We start from the raw sequence: 14,563 nt of genomic DNA, 5'->3' as shown, positions 1-14,563 counted from the left end.
TATCAAATAACTGTCCCACCCCTATGCATTGGGCACCATTCGAACTGAGCACAGAGCAAATCATGTGTATTAGAGGACACATAAATACATATAAATACATACATAAGAATATGTATTTTTTCCTTAATCTGAAAATCTCTAATGTAGAAAATGAATTTGACATAATACTCAGAAATATCCTCTGCATAGACAAAAACAGCTCTAGCCATTTCTGACTTTGTAAAACAACTGTTTATCGCCTGTGGTTGTTCAACAAAAGATCACCTTACAATTGCAAAAACTGAAGCATGCTGATTATTGAGATCCTACTGTTGTTAGAATGGCTAGTCATACATACCAGACAGAAATGGATTTTCATATTTGAGCTGAGCTATTATCATGCTGGTTTCACTTTAGAATTACTCTGCCACACATTTACTGAATAAGTGATTACTTTTGAATCAAAATAGGGAGAGACTTATCACATCAAGCAGTGTCTTGATACTCCGAGGATAAGCAATATTCTTAATCGCAAACTTGCTAATGTTATTGAACATTACTCTGTGTATGGCTCAAGGATATCACTCCTCTGACTTCACTTTGAAAAAAAAAAAAAAAATCAATGTTTTTATTCTGTTCTGTCTCTAGCACTGCTAAGAGAATTAGCCCAGAGAGAGGAAACTAGACTCCACCAGCAACTTCCCTCCCCTTGCACAAAGTTTTTCTATACCATTGCCTGGAAATCCACTCCAGCATCGACCAGGGCTTTGGAGATCTGAGCTGACTGCTGAAAGTGAACGTTATCTGCAGGGAGAGAAAGGAAACAAAGTAGCTAATAGCCGCCCATTTTCTGGTACCAAGGGGTGGGAAAGGCACAAGAAGAAAGGGACTGTTTGAAGTTCTAGGACTCAGCATCCCATTTAGCCCAAGACAAGTGACTTGTGGAAAGCAACACTGTTTTATTGAAGTAAATGTAACAGTCTTGCCCCTCATGCTTTTGTTTTGTCAGTAGTGAAATTGCAAACCTGTCTGTGATACTAAAAAGTCTAATTAACTGAAACTCACCATCTGCTGTTCCATGAATAAGGAGGTACTCAACTTGTTTAAAATTTTCAGCTCTGCTCATGACTGTTGAATTCTGGAATTGGGAAAAAGAATGTCATTATTCAAAAAAGGATCTGCCATAAACTGATTTTTCACTTCAGTTTACAAAATAAAATGTTTTCAGCTGGGGCCCCCTTTGATACAAAATATAGCAAACCGATATTCAAGCAAATGCTGTCTCCATGCATGGCAGAATGCACAGCATGCCCTGTGCCTGGGAGACAGGACTGGAAAGGGAGGATGCCACATCTTCCCTGCACATGCAGGCAGAGGGCACCTGCCACCCAGCCTGCATGCAAAACCCCTTGAGTCCCAGATCCCAGATTGGCTGTGTCCTATGCATTAGCACAGGGCAGAGTCTCATATTAGCAATGTATGTTCCATGGGCTTCTGCTGTAGTTCAGCCAAAAACTGTATTGCCATGGCAACCATGTGTCACATGGTGCCATACATGCTACATTTCAAAGAGCCTGTACATAGCATTTGCAACTAAACATACTCTGCAATATGTCATGTGAACTTTGGTCCACATTGCTAAGCTCTGAATGAAAAGCAAATATTACCTCTTTGGGAACAGATGTTAAAAACCTAGGCAAATGTAGCATATGGGAGGGGAAGGGGGTAAAAAAGATCAAAAATGGCCTTAGAAAATCAGTGAGTTGTTGTCTGCCTCATTCCGTATATTGAAAGTGATGCTATTAGATCAAGTCATACCCAAATTAGCTAAGGAAGTAGGATAAAAAAAAAATTGGGAGGTCAGCTTTTTGGGACTGCTATGTGGCCTGAGCCAGGGCTCCTAGAATGAGGGTCAGGCGTCTTGGATGAAAAAGTCATTGAAAGCATGTAGAGCTGGTTGTCTGATTTTAATTTGAGGATATTTACCAAAGTGGGGATGAAGGTAAAAATGTCGCAAAACACTGTAGTGTTTTGGGGAGAGGGTGAGCTAGAGTCCACTGTGATGATCCTGTTATGGGTTGGGCAGGGAAGGGGCAGCAATATCTCCATGGGTTTTAAAGCAGCCAGCTGGTCCTGCGGCACCTTAGTGAATCAAATTCAACTTTACGAAAACCAAGGTTTATATTTCACAGATATCTCTGTAGCTCATACCAGCTTATATTTTTGATGGGAACCTTGGTGGCCTGACAGGAAGGGGATGAGGCTAAAGTAACAGTGTTTGTTTCAAGTTCCAGTTTCAGTATCAGTGAGCTATGCAACTGGAGACATGCTACTCTGAACCCTGATTTCTGTAAAATTGTAATAGAGTAGTCCCCCGTTATTGGCAGTTTTGCTTTCTATGATTTCAGTTACCTGCAGTATAATACAATAAGGTATTTTGAGAAACAGACACTACACTCAATTAACTTTTATTATAGTATGTCATTATAATTGTTCTGTTTCATTATTGGCTATTGTTAATTTCTTATGATACCTAATTTATAAACTTATTGTAGGTATGTATATGTGTAGGGGGAAAAACCATAATGTATAGAGGGCTCAGTACTATCCATAGTTTCAGGCATCCACTGGGGTCTTGGAATGTACTTGCCTTAAATGAGGGTGGGCTACTGTAACTCCTCTTACTCCATCACAATAATAGGAACCAAGAGATATGGCAAAAGCATTTTGGGGGGTTAAATTTCTGATGCTGATGTGAGAATTCTTTAACAGTGTTTCTGGAAAAAAGACATTTTATCTACAACTTTCAGGACACAGCCACCCAAAATGTTTCAGTCAACTGAATGTCGCAAGGTCATCCTGACCTAGTAGGCTTAAAACCCCCTTCCTCTCCTGTGGAGGCTAGTTCCCACTGTCCTGACCATATTCCATTTCTTACTCAAATTGAGAATTTTACTCATGAACTCTCAGAATAAAAACCTGAGTGACACTCCTTAAAAGTAATGCTTTTATCTTACTTTATTTTGGAGAAACTTTTTGTCTGATATGATGTCTCAGATAAATACATCCAAATATGAATCCATCTATCCATCCATCCCAACATCATAATTCATCCATTCATTCATTTTTTTATCTAGTCAATCAATATTTACTTATTATATATTCTACTAAATGATAAGATCCATAAGAAAACAGGTTTGCCTATCTTGTGCATTACTCTTAACATCTAATAGAATGCTAAATATTTATCAATTAAATGAGTAAATGAAATAAATTATCAACCTCTTTCAGTGTCCACTATATTTGATCCTAGTTTTGCAGAATCAAGTGTTATCAGCTGGGGGTAGGCAGAATAAAATGTGCTCATTCTGAAATGTATTGAGATATGTTTTGCCCACTTTCAATCCATACACCATGCCATTAATGATAATAGTTAACATTCAATTGAGCAGTTACTCCTTGCCTGTCACTATATTAAGCATTACATATAAATAAGGGTTTTTAAAAGCACTGCTATATCGAATCCTTGCAATATTCACGTAAAATAGGTCTAGACCAATCCTGCTTTCTAGATGGAGGCATTAAGACTCAGAAAGTGAGTAACTTGCAGCGGGTTACAACTACAGCAAGGGTCAGAGATGGATAAAGTCTGACAGCAAATCCTTTTTTACTTCCTACGTTACACTGCATCTTTACTGAAATTCCAAGCTGCTTATGATGTGATCTTCTGGCAAAGAAACCGTGTGAAATAAAATGCTAATGAACTGTCCTGGAATTTGAAGTGCACAATAATAGTGGGTATCCTTTGGCATCCTCCTAAGACCCCATGCGTTCTCAGACTGCACTAATCAGAAGAGAGATTGCCCAGCACAGCCCTGGGCGATTTGAGAGGCACATTCTATGACTGTGCAAGTGACATATAGCCTAATGGGACAATAGAACTCTGAGCAATTTTCTGGCCTTCAGAGAGGAAAGGGGCAAAATAAATATTCCTAAAAGATAGTTTTGTGCAGCATTCAAAGCTGGAGACAAGAAAAGCTGAATCTTGAGCACTGACCGTGAACATTAATCGCCTGAATTGCAGGCCCAGGTGCCGCCGTGTGAGTCCTCTTTGGTGATCTTTTCCACTAGCCATGCTCTCAGCCTGCACTGACTTCCTCCCTCCTCGTTTCTTTCCAAATTAAATTTAGCTCTTTGCTTGCAGAAGACAGTCAACTTTAACACTCAGACCTGACCCAAATATACAACTGTGCCACCTCACCTCACCTCCAAAAGCCTCATGGGCCTCCCTTGCTTGGCAGCTTGAATAGCAAAAGCTGCTCCTACAACCTCCCCGAGCCATAAAACTGAGAAATGTCATTGAAACATAGAGTAATAGTTAGGAGACATATAAATACGCAGGACAGTTAGCAAGGAATGTGATAACTACTGGAGTTTGGACCAAAACAGTTTCTGGCTGCCTTTTTTTTTCTTAAATGGAGTGAATACAGGCTGAAAGAAGACAATTTTTATAAACAAGTAAAACCCTGAGCCTAAGATAAATGTTGTGATGTACACACTGTAGCTGTGATGAACTAGACATGGTGAGAAATGCAACATACTGAGAAAAAGACGAAAACTGTGATAAAAGTGTCATGATGCAAATTGTTTTACATTAACAATATTACACTACAAAGAAAGAAAGACAAATACTTTAATGCAGCAAGAGAAAAATAAAACAAAAGCTTCCCCTGCAACTGCAAGATAAGTGTGCCATTTCAAACACACACTTTCCCTGCTCACTGGGAGAAGCCTCCAGAGGGACCTCTCTGTGAGAGGGAAAGAGGCAGCCGAGCGACACACACCCACTTTAAGGCTCTCAGGCTACCCAGAACATTTCCCCCTTCCCCCCCCCCAAAAAAAAAGGCAGCTGGGTCACCTTGCTTCTGGAGCCATTGATCATTCCCTACTCAACTGTGCATACTGGCTTCTCAACTAACACCCTTTACAGTCCACTGTATGGCACACTTTAAGCTGTAAAGGTAACACACAAAGCCAGACAAAGAAATGTGGGAATAAATTTAAGGTATGATTAATGATTAGAAAAAAATTAATTGTGCTATTTTAACCTACCAAAATAGGATAATCCCTCTTTGCCTATCCATGGAAACAGAAATAAAAAAGGAAATGGATGACTAAGTTAGAAGCTGAATAGTCTATCACCAACTACTAAAAAGGAAACTCAGAGTGATAAATGGGCAAGGATGCAATGGTGGTGCAGTTGGCACTCTCCTGAGGCTAGAAACTTCCGGAGAGCCCCGCTGCCAGCAACAGCCTGGCAAGGAGAAGTGGGAAGGATCGGTCCAGTGGCAGTGCCGACTCCACAGCATCTCTGAGGAGCTTTTCCTTCAGTCCCCAAGAAGAACCATCTGTAGCTGCTCGTTGGATCATGCTGGTTCCTCAGTTACCTTCCAACAAATAAATCTTTGTATTTTTGAATTAAAAGAGAGAGCTGATAAGAGGAGGAGAGTACTATGAGAAACAGAAGGTATGACAATTTTTAAACTACCCCTAGTGCCATCTAGCAACCATAAGGACAATTTGCTTCCTGAAGATAATAATGGTGGCAGCTGCCATGTTTTGAAAGCTTCCTTCATGGCAGGTGCAGGCATCTCATTTAATCACTTCAATAACCCTGTGAGGTAGGTCTGATTATCTTATTATCCAGATGAGGAAACTGAGGTTCAGCAAGGTTAAGTAGTCTCCTCAAGCTCAGACTGCTGGTAAGTGGCTGAAACAAATTGAAGATATGTTGGCCTAACCCTAAAAGCCCATGTCCCTTACTGTCATTCTACTGGCACTTGACATCACAACAAAACAACTCATCGCATTTATAGGATCTTATAGAAAGAGCACACATTCATTGGGTCTAACGGGCAACCACCCAGCACTTCAGTAAGATACGACCTTGGATTTAGCAGCTTGCTCTATGAATTCTCTTACTTGTAACCAAAGCTGCATAAATAATATTAAATGATGCCACTTTTGGAAGCACCATTAATACCACAACAGGGGCCACAGAAAATGTTTAATAAAAGAATGAATTAAATTCTTAAATCAGATGTTTTACTTGTTTACATCTATCAAACAACTGTACCCATGGGATGCCAAGGAGAGAGCTCCCATCAACCCCAGACAGGGGGCTCTACCTCAGGCCTCACCAAGCAACACTGGCTTCTTTAAAGATCACACAGCAGTCAACATTTTATCAGCACTCAACAAACAAGTTAGGGTTTGGCTTAAATCTGAAGGTCTCTTTCCCTTTGGCATATTCTGGGATAATAGAACAAATGTCAAATCAGTACAAGATGGCATATTTACAAAATTGCACCCTGTTTTGCATAACCTAACGATGCAGCAGTTCTTAAGGATTGAACATTTCAAATCTGCTAGCAGAAGACTGCCAAATCTATGACTGTTTCATACACTTGCCAAAAGCCTATCAAATTTTGAGCAAAATGCAAAATAAATCTCCTCTACAAGTTAAATCAGTCCCTTCTGTGTGTTCCAGGCTGCCCTCTTCTCTTGGCAACAAGGCTCAGGACTTGGGTCCTATTTCTCTTGCCCTTGATCTGATACTTCTCTCTGTGTGTATTCATAAATCCATTCCCTCTTCAGACTGATGTCCTGCCTTGTTGGCTAGCATTTGGCCTGCTCTTCTCATAGCCCTTCTTCTGTTATCCCTCAGTTCATTGGACCTGCTTCACACATCCCCAGAAAACCATTCTTCCTGCTATTCATTTGCCTCCTGTGCTGATCTGCCTCTCCCAATACATAACCTATTGAAAGCATCATGCTCATCCTCCCTATCTTCCGAAGTCTTTCTCTAATGATTCAGGTAAGTGCCCTCTTTCCCTTTTCTAACCCTCAATATCAATATGTTGCACAGCATTTTCGTGCCTCAGTTTCTGTGTCAGTAAAATAGAAACACAGTACTTATTTAGGAAGATCTAGAGGAGAATTAAACCTGATATTCCATGTAAAGAGCTTAGAATGATGTCTGGCCATAGAAGCACTTAATAAATGAATGAAAGCATGAATGAAATAAGTGAAACTAGAGCTCCTCCTGGCTAGGGAGTGGAGAAGGGGAAACCCCAACTTCTTGGCCACCCCCCCTTCCGCTTCCTACATGCTCCTAAGGTAAAGAATTCCTGGGGCTTCATCATCACAATTTGAAAACCACAAGTCTTTTTCAGACATGCTGTTCACTTCATCATATTCAAATTATTCTTTTATTACTTACCCTCTTTTATTTCTCTCCCAAAATATTGTTTTTTCTAACTGACAAGGAATAACCTTCTGACTGATTAAAATACCAGGCATCCCGAATGGGTGAATGAGTCTACCACATGTTAACATTTTTTACAAGTTTGACTAAAAGACCTGATTGACCACATGAGAGACCATTCCCCACTGCTAGGAACCTACTCCTCAAGATGTGGCCACAGCTGCTGTGTGCTGATTGACATTGTAAGGGTTGCCCCTCTGGATCAGATTCCTTTGCTCAAACCTGTCATCATTTTTGTCTGCTGTGGACTGAGACATATTGCAGAAAAGATGTTTCCAAAGAGCTATACTACCCTTTAGCCCAGATTTGTCACCCCTCCACTTTGACTGCCCATTTAGAGCTTCTGGAATTCAGCTCCTTGAGATGTTAGAGTAATGAACATCACCTTTCCTCTTTGAGGTCTGGATATCTTTTAAAAGTGCTTCTCCCTGGCCTCTTGCCAGTAGGTAGACGATTATCTCCAAAAAGAGTCTTACAGAGTCACTGCTTGTGTCACTGCACTGGGTCTAGGCCCTAGTCTTAGGATCCACATGGTAGCTTTGAAAGAATAGAAAAGGGTGCTCTGTCTGGTTTGCCGCAGCCATGTAGGTGTGTGCCTTAGAAAATGGAGTGTGGTCTAGCTTTCAGCAGGGCACAGGCTGAACAACTGCACATGGCATCCCCGCCTGTTCCATTCAAGTATGCAAATGGCTCTTCTAATTCCCTTTCCTCAGTGGTGAGTAGGATTTTGATTTTGCAAGATGGGCTTCTCTTGGTGATGTGGATTTCTCTAAGTTCTTCCAAATCCAGGTCAACAGTCACCTAATAATAAATCCTTTTCTCATTTGAGTTTCATTAAAAACTGCGTTTTCTTCCAAAGGGTGTAATTCTGGCCACTCTATCAGTGGTTCTTTAGCTGAAAACATGAACAAAGATCAAGGCCTTACTTGCTACACACTTGGGGCATTCCTAATCCTCAGTGTACTGAAGAGTCACTGATCCAGACTAAATATGAAACACTTTAAAAATATTTCCTGCTGACCCACTGAAATGCACAGGGTGGTAAAATCTCTAAGGAATTGTCTCCTTTGTCTTTTAAAAAACGATGTGAGGGAGAGAGAGAGGAAAAGAAGGAGAGAGAGAGAGAGAGAGAGAGAGAGAGAGAGAGAGAGAGAGAGAGAGAGAGAAACAACCTGGGAAAGAAAAGTAAAAGATGGGGTCCAGAGGGGCAGCTGGGGCCTTGGGGGAAAATAGAATCTTTGAATATATTCCTGCCAGAGACAAAAGCACAGGCTCATTTAAAAAACAAAGGAGGGCAGCTTTATTCTAAAGCCTGCTGTGCACCAAAAATAGGCACTTAGATTCAGTTCTCCACACAGATTCAGTTCTTCACATTTCGGAGGAAGCAACTTACCAGAGTGGAGACAATTCAGTTAGTGCATTTGCCTCACTTGTATCCTGCCCACCTTAACTATCACCCTCCCAAATAATTCCTCTTAGTAACACATTGGGAACCTTTAGCTCCCTGGTACTGGCAGTTTTAATGTGTCCATTGCCAGCAATGAATTTTGTGCCAAGAAAACCCGACTCCTGGCGTGGAAGGATTAAACAGTCCTCGGGTGCCATCTGTGCAGTGAAGTGAAAGAGTGACTTTGTGCACCCAGTGTGCGTGTGTTGCCATTGGCAGGAGGAAGTGACTTCTATTTACATGACTACCTCATGCAGCGAACACCTAAGGGGGGAGATGGAAATGGCCACAGCAGTGGGGGGTAGAGCTGGAGAAGAGGGGGATCTATGTGGGGATGAGGAGCCGATAGGAAAGACTGGAAAATTATGCAGGTTGAAATGGCAGACTAAAACGAATCATCCTATCTCATTATATAGGAGGGCTGGTCGAAGAGGAAATACCCCATTGGCTGATGTTCTTTGAGGAAGTAGGGTAGGTGCCATGAACTTCCTTAGATGGCAGGGTTTGGGCTTGTTCCAGACTCAACTTTTTAGAATATAATTTTGTCAATGAACACTTTGGAGTCATCATCCACTGTGTTCAAGTGAGGGATTGGGACCCTAGGCAATTACACCTCTGATGTTTTAGGAACTTTCAGTACTTTCAGATATCTGAGAAAGCTCTTTGGCAATCAAATTTAAGTATTCTGGTTGGGTAGTTAACAAGAAAATTTGAACTGGAAAATGAAGGCAGTGATGGAGAAATTCTTGTATAACAATGTTTCCCTTCAAAAAGCTTTTAAGTTAAATTAGGAAAGGTTTGGGAGTTTATACTTCTTAAAGGAGAAGGCAAAGAACACAACATTGAATAGCTTGTACACCTTGAATAGCTGACAGTACTGAAAAGGGGAAAATTCAGCACAAGATAACTATCAGTTCAAGGTAGAATAAAATGAGGATTCAGAGATATATAAGGAAAATATGGGATTCAAATGGGGAAGCAACTCCACTGAGAGGGCTGTGTAAGTTTCTGAATGGGTGGAGTTGGAGGGGAATTAGCACTCTAGGTGAAAGGAGTAGAGGGCAAAGGCACAAAAGGGAAAGCCGCAGAAACATTCAGAGAACAGCAAGCATTCCAGACAAAGTAGGCTACTGCAGGAAGGGTGCTGAACACCTGGGTGAAGAATGAGGACTGGGCTTAGTTGAGTACACAAGAAGGAACCGTGGACATGTTGTGGGTGGGAGTTAATCTCCCCACTCTGTTGCACAATAGACTGGAGTGTAAGAAGACAACATAAGAGGAGACAAATTGGGTTTTTGTTACAAAAGAACACAGGTTATGTGACAATAGCAATGTGGTTATGAAAAAGGAAATGAGTGTCTAAAGCAGCTTATGGGAGATGGAGGAGAAAGAATGGGAAGAACTGAGCCCTAAGTATCACCTTTAGCAGAAATGGGGACAATCTAATTATGGGACTGTTTTGTAGAGGTAGATGATTTGTGCATCTCCCTTTGCAGATTGTTACTTTTCTATCGTGACTGATAAACAGACATGAAAACAGTCATACAGGCACTAACACAAAAACATTGCCATCACAGCTCCCTGCACCCACACCCACACACACCTTACTCATTAAGCTGGAAGTAATTGGTAAAACTAAATTATCTATGCTTATCTTGCAAAACTAGAAGTTTATTGTGTTTCGATCAGATGACTTCAGCATTCATAGTAAAAGTGATGACATCTTACAAAAACACACAGATATTGCTCAGAGCAATGTATTAACATGAAATCATGCCACAGATGAGAATAAATTGTGTTCTTAAATTATTCTTATTGTTTTTCTTCCTCTTTAATTCACCATCTTGGGAAAAATTGTGAACATTCTTTAGAAAATGTAAACATCAGAAATGATTTACCTTGTCTGCTGTAAGTTTCAGGGTTTTTTAAACATTTTTTCCAACTAACATGACAAACAATCAGCAAAGTTTTGGAAGGATCAAAGTACCAGAAGGGTCCCTAGTACTTAACACTAGCACTTCCAGCTGCATCAATGTGGCACCAAAGACAATGCTCTGGCTTTGCTGTGGCATCCACACTAGCACATGGGGGCTGTCAGTGATAGTTGCACCCATACCATATTTTAAATGCTATAGCCCATCTGTAGAGCAACCTGCCCACTGGTTCTCCCATCAGGCAACCAGCCTGTTGGATGCTATTCAGTGATTTAGGTTTAGGGCTTTTTAAGGGTACTGCCCAACTGTACCTACCTCTCACCTGCTTTATTCAAATCTTGTGTGAAAAAAACTGTACATAATTGGCTATGAGTAAGAAAATTATCTTCTCATATATACATCTTACTTATGATAATACTGTAAGTAATTTCAATATATAGCTAAAGGTTTAGAGAGTCTTCTGGGTTCTAAAGGAATATGTTGAATTTCTAATAGGTTTTCTAAACTGAAATTTTTATAATTAAAGTAATTATCTGATGTTGCTTTGTATTTCTAAATGAATGCATATTGTGACCTATATAGCATACGATAAAGACTGTAATTATGCAGAATATAGTAGGGGAAGCTATTGGAGTATCTCTAAACCACCTGTGTTATTTCTTTTTAACAAAAATTTTGTTGGAAATAAAATTTTTTTTTCTAGAATAGACACACTTAAGTAGATTCTTAAACCATTTATAAATAGGTTATAAAATAGGTATAGGTCCTCATCTCTTACCCTGTAATGATCAAGGTTGTCTTCTGGAGTTGGGAGACCCATGTAACGTTCTGTGTACACCGAGTCTGTGAAAGAAAAAAAAGAAAAAAGTTTAATTCATACAATAACAACTTTTCTTTCTTTTAATGGGCCACTTCAGTGTTTTCATATGTCTTAACTCATGTATAGGAATATAGAGTTACTTTCAGAAGTATCTCTATGTGGTTATAAAAAAAGAAAAGGGTGTCTAAAGCAGCTCATTGAGGTAATTTCTTACTTGGCTTGCTAATATAGCCAGAGATGCTCATTCCCAGATCCCTGCATACCATTCCACACTCAGTCCTAAGCCATTCTCAATTTCCCCTTATGATGGGGCAAAGGGAGATCAAACCTGATGATCTAAAAGCCAATCAATAAACCACCTGCAAAAAGGTCAAATGTAAAGTGCTCAGGGGTACGGGATCTTTACATTATTATATGACCCTGTAAAAACATTTTAGTTAGAAGTCACTTAATGTCTCAATTGTGTTAAAGTATTTTGGTTATGTTACAAGTATATGCCCTGATTTATGATAATCTATTTTCTTTTGGAGACCCCTAACAGTGTTCAATTATTAGTTGCTTATTTAGATTATATTTTATTTTGAGGATAAGGTTATGATTCATTATAATAAAAAGAAATAATTCAGTTATTTATTTGCTGTATATTCCCATATTGGCTCAGCTACTCCATCATAATGCAACTTTAACATTTGTTTTCTCTCATTTTGTGGTAAAGCCTCAATTTTAGTGGTATAACAGTTGAGCATTGTGAAACAGATTACATTAATATCTGTCTGCTGAAATGACATAACCGTATCTATAAATACGGTTGAAAAACAGGTTGCATAATTGGTTTGGTTATTTTGGATCGTTAAACATATTTTGCCTGATTTAAAAAAATTAAATGATACATTATATATATTTGGCCTAAAATATCAGCAAGAAAATTTATTGTGGCCAAATTGCAAAAAAACTTTAAAAATCTGACATAACTGCTTTGAAAACTGCCTCCTTAAGTGACCAGATTACAGTTAAAAAGTCTAAGATTTTATCTTACTATTGTGCTATACAGGTTAATAGCTTGAATTTCGCTATAATTTTACAAGTATTTCAAAACTGATTTCATTAATTTAAAAAATGGATATATCATCTAACTTCAACATTCTAACACTTTTTGAATGACTGGTATTGTAGATTAGAAGCTACACTAATGAGTGTTAGTTGCTCCATATGTATACTTTAAGCCATTTCTATGAAAATCAAAATGTTTTCCTCCAAAATTTCCTTCAGTGATATTTTATCATTTTGATTGATATGAATGCTGACTATACATAATTTCATATATATAAAGGACACTAATATAAAAATAGGATATTTTAAATGACAATTTAAATGACAACTTATATTTAAAATATAAGTTCTTTATAAAATGCTTTATAAAATTTAAAATATAAGTTCTTTATAAAATGCTCATATCTTTTTTAACTTTAGCATTGAAATATTAATAACTTAGGTAGTACGTTAGATGGGGAAAAAATGGCCTTTAAGAGCAAAACACATTTTCCCCAAATAGTTGCAGACTTCATTTCTGCTTGTCATATAACACAATGCTCCTTTCTTATTTATGCTAACCAGGTTTACATGTATAAGAAGATCTGAAATTTTAAAAATAGCATTTTAAAAATATTATGTATAACTACATAATGCAGTTGTAAACTTTTTAAAAATATGCCTTCAAACACCACTTACACATTTCTTTTGTCCTATCTTTGGGTAAAATTGTTTAAATTTACAGGTAGAACTCTATAAAATTCCTATGTATTAGTTTGGTCTATATACATTAAATGAAGTTTTCTTCTCATATAGTTTTTAACTTGCAGAGATTTACTCCTTTATTTTATAGACCACCAGAGGTCTCCAAAAACAAGCCATCCAACAGAACAATTAATATCAAGCAGAGAAATATGAAAACGAATTCATTGTGCATAGATCAAATCATAACTATGCCCTCCAATTTTCTTAACAGCAAGATAGAAATGTCTTTTTACATTGGTTTATTTTGACTGGGAGAGACTTAAAAGAGTCTTTTCCTCTGGGTACTACCATATTCCTGGATATAAAATATTTAACGAGCTATTCATCATCAACCATTCTTTTCTTACACTAGACAGAAGACTTGAGATGGGATCAGAAGAGGTAAATCATTCATCTCCTTCCTTACCACCTCCAACTCGTCCCTCCTCCCTCGTCTTCCATTGCTTACTCCCTCCCCTTTGAGAATTGTAGTCTTAAAAATGTACGATGTCTTGTAGAATAATATTCTCTCAATAACAAAGAGCATATTCTAGAGTAGCTTTCACGTATGAAGAGATAGTGAAAAAAAAAACCCAATGGGTATTTTCACTGTTCCTCCTCTCCTCTTCTCATCCAAAGCCCTTATCTTATAATTGACAATTGAAGATAAAGAGATACACACTTCTCTCACTCTGCTAGTATGTGAAACCCAAGAATCAAATTAGAGTAAAGATAAGGAATGATTTATCTGTAGAAATGTAGCATTGGGGCTGTTTTGAAATTTGGAAAACAAAATTTGTTGATAAGAAACCAAATGTGTAATAAAATATACCACCCAGCCTTGCACAATAGCAGAATAAATGAGATCATCTTATTATAGGTATCCAAAAAGAACCTCTAAGATGAATCAGCCTATTATTCGCTGTAAAAACACTGAAACTCAGAAAGGAATGGCTTTGTTACTGGCATTTTAAGGTCAACACTCCGTATCACTTTGTACCTGACAGCAATTACATACCATAGTACTCCCACCGGGATACAGGCGCCACGGCTATTCCACACTTGAACACGCCGCTTCCCGATCCCAGGACCATTGAGGTTACGTACCCTCCATATGACTAAGGAATGGAAACAGTTATTTTTATGGAGGTAAAAGAATAAGGACATATGGTAAGCGAGTCGCAGTTTCCACATTTCTCACATCTTTATATACTGTGCCTCTTTAGAGATAAAAAGCATGGTATAGGAGGTTTAAATTGGCCTTAATTGGACAGTATCTTTAA

The 14,563-nt window shown here is 38.6% G+C and overlaps 1 protein-coding gene across 3 annotated transcripts in view; it reads right to left on the bottom strand.

The window, feature by feature from the left end:
- Positions 1-14,563, bottom strand: part of DPP4 (dipeptidyl peptidase 4) — an 81,472-nt gene that overhangs the window by 1,975 nt on the left and 64,934 nt on the right. For all 3 annotated transcript variants that reach the window (XM_010329641.3, XM_003921932.4, XM_074399591.1), the window contains 4 exons: positions 14,299-14,398; positions 11,466-11,530; positions 1,045-1,117; positions 710-783 (listed from right to left, as the gene is read on the bottom strand). In XM_010329641.3, the coding sequence (XP_010327943.2) occupies positions 710-783; positions 1,045-1,117; positions 11,466-11,530; positions 14,299-14,398 (312 nt within the window). The remainder of the gene's footprint in view (positions 1-709; positions 784-1,044; positions 1,118-11,465; positions 11,531-14,298; positions 14,399-14,563) is intronic.

Source organism: Saimiri boliviensis, chromosome 5 (assembly GCF_048565385.1).
Source record: "Saimiri boliviensis isolate mSaiBol1 chromosome 5, mSaiBol1.pri, whole genome shotgun sequence".
Taxonomy (NCBI): domain Eukaryota; kingdom Metazoa; phylum Chordata; class Mammalia; order Primates; family Cebidae; genus Saimiri; species Saimiri boliviensis.
The sequence above is the reverse complement of the archived record's forward strand: the minus strand, read 5'-3'. Positions and strand labels throughout refer to the sequence as shown.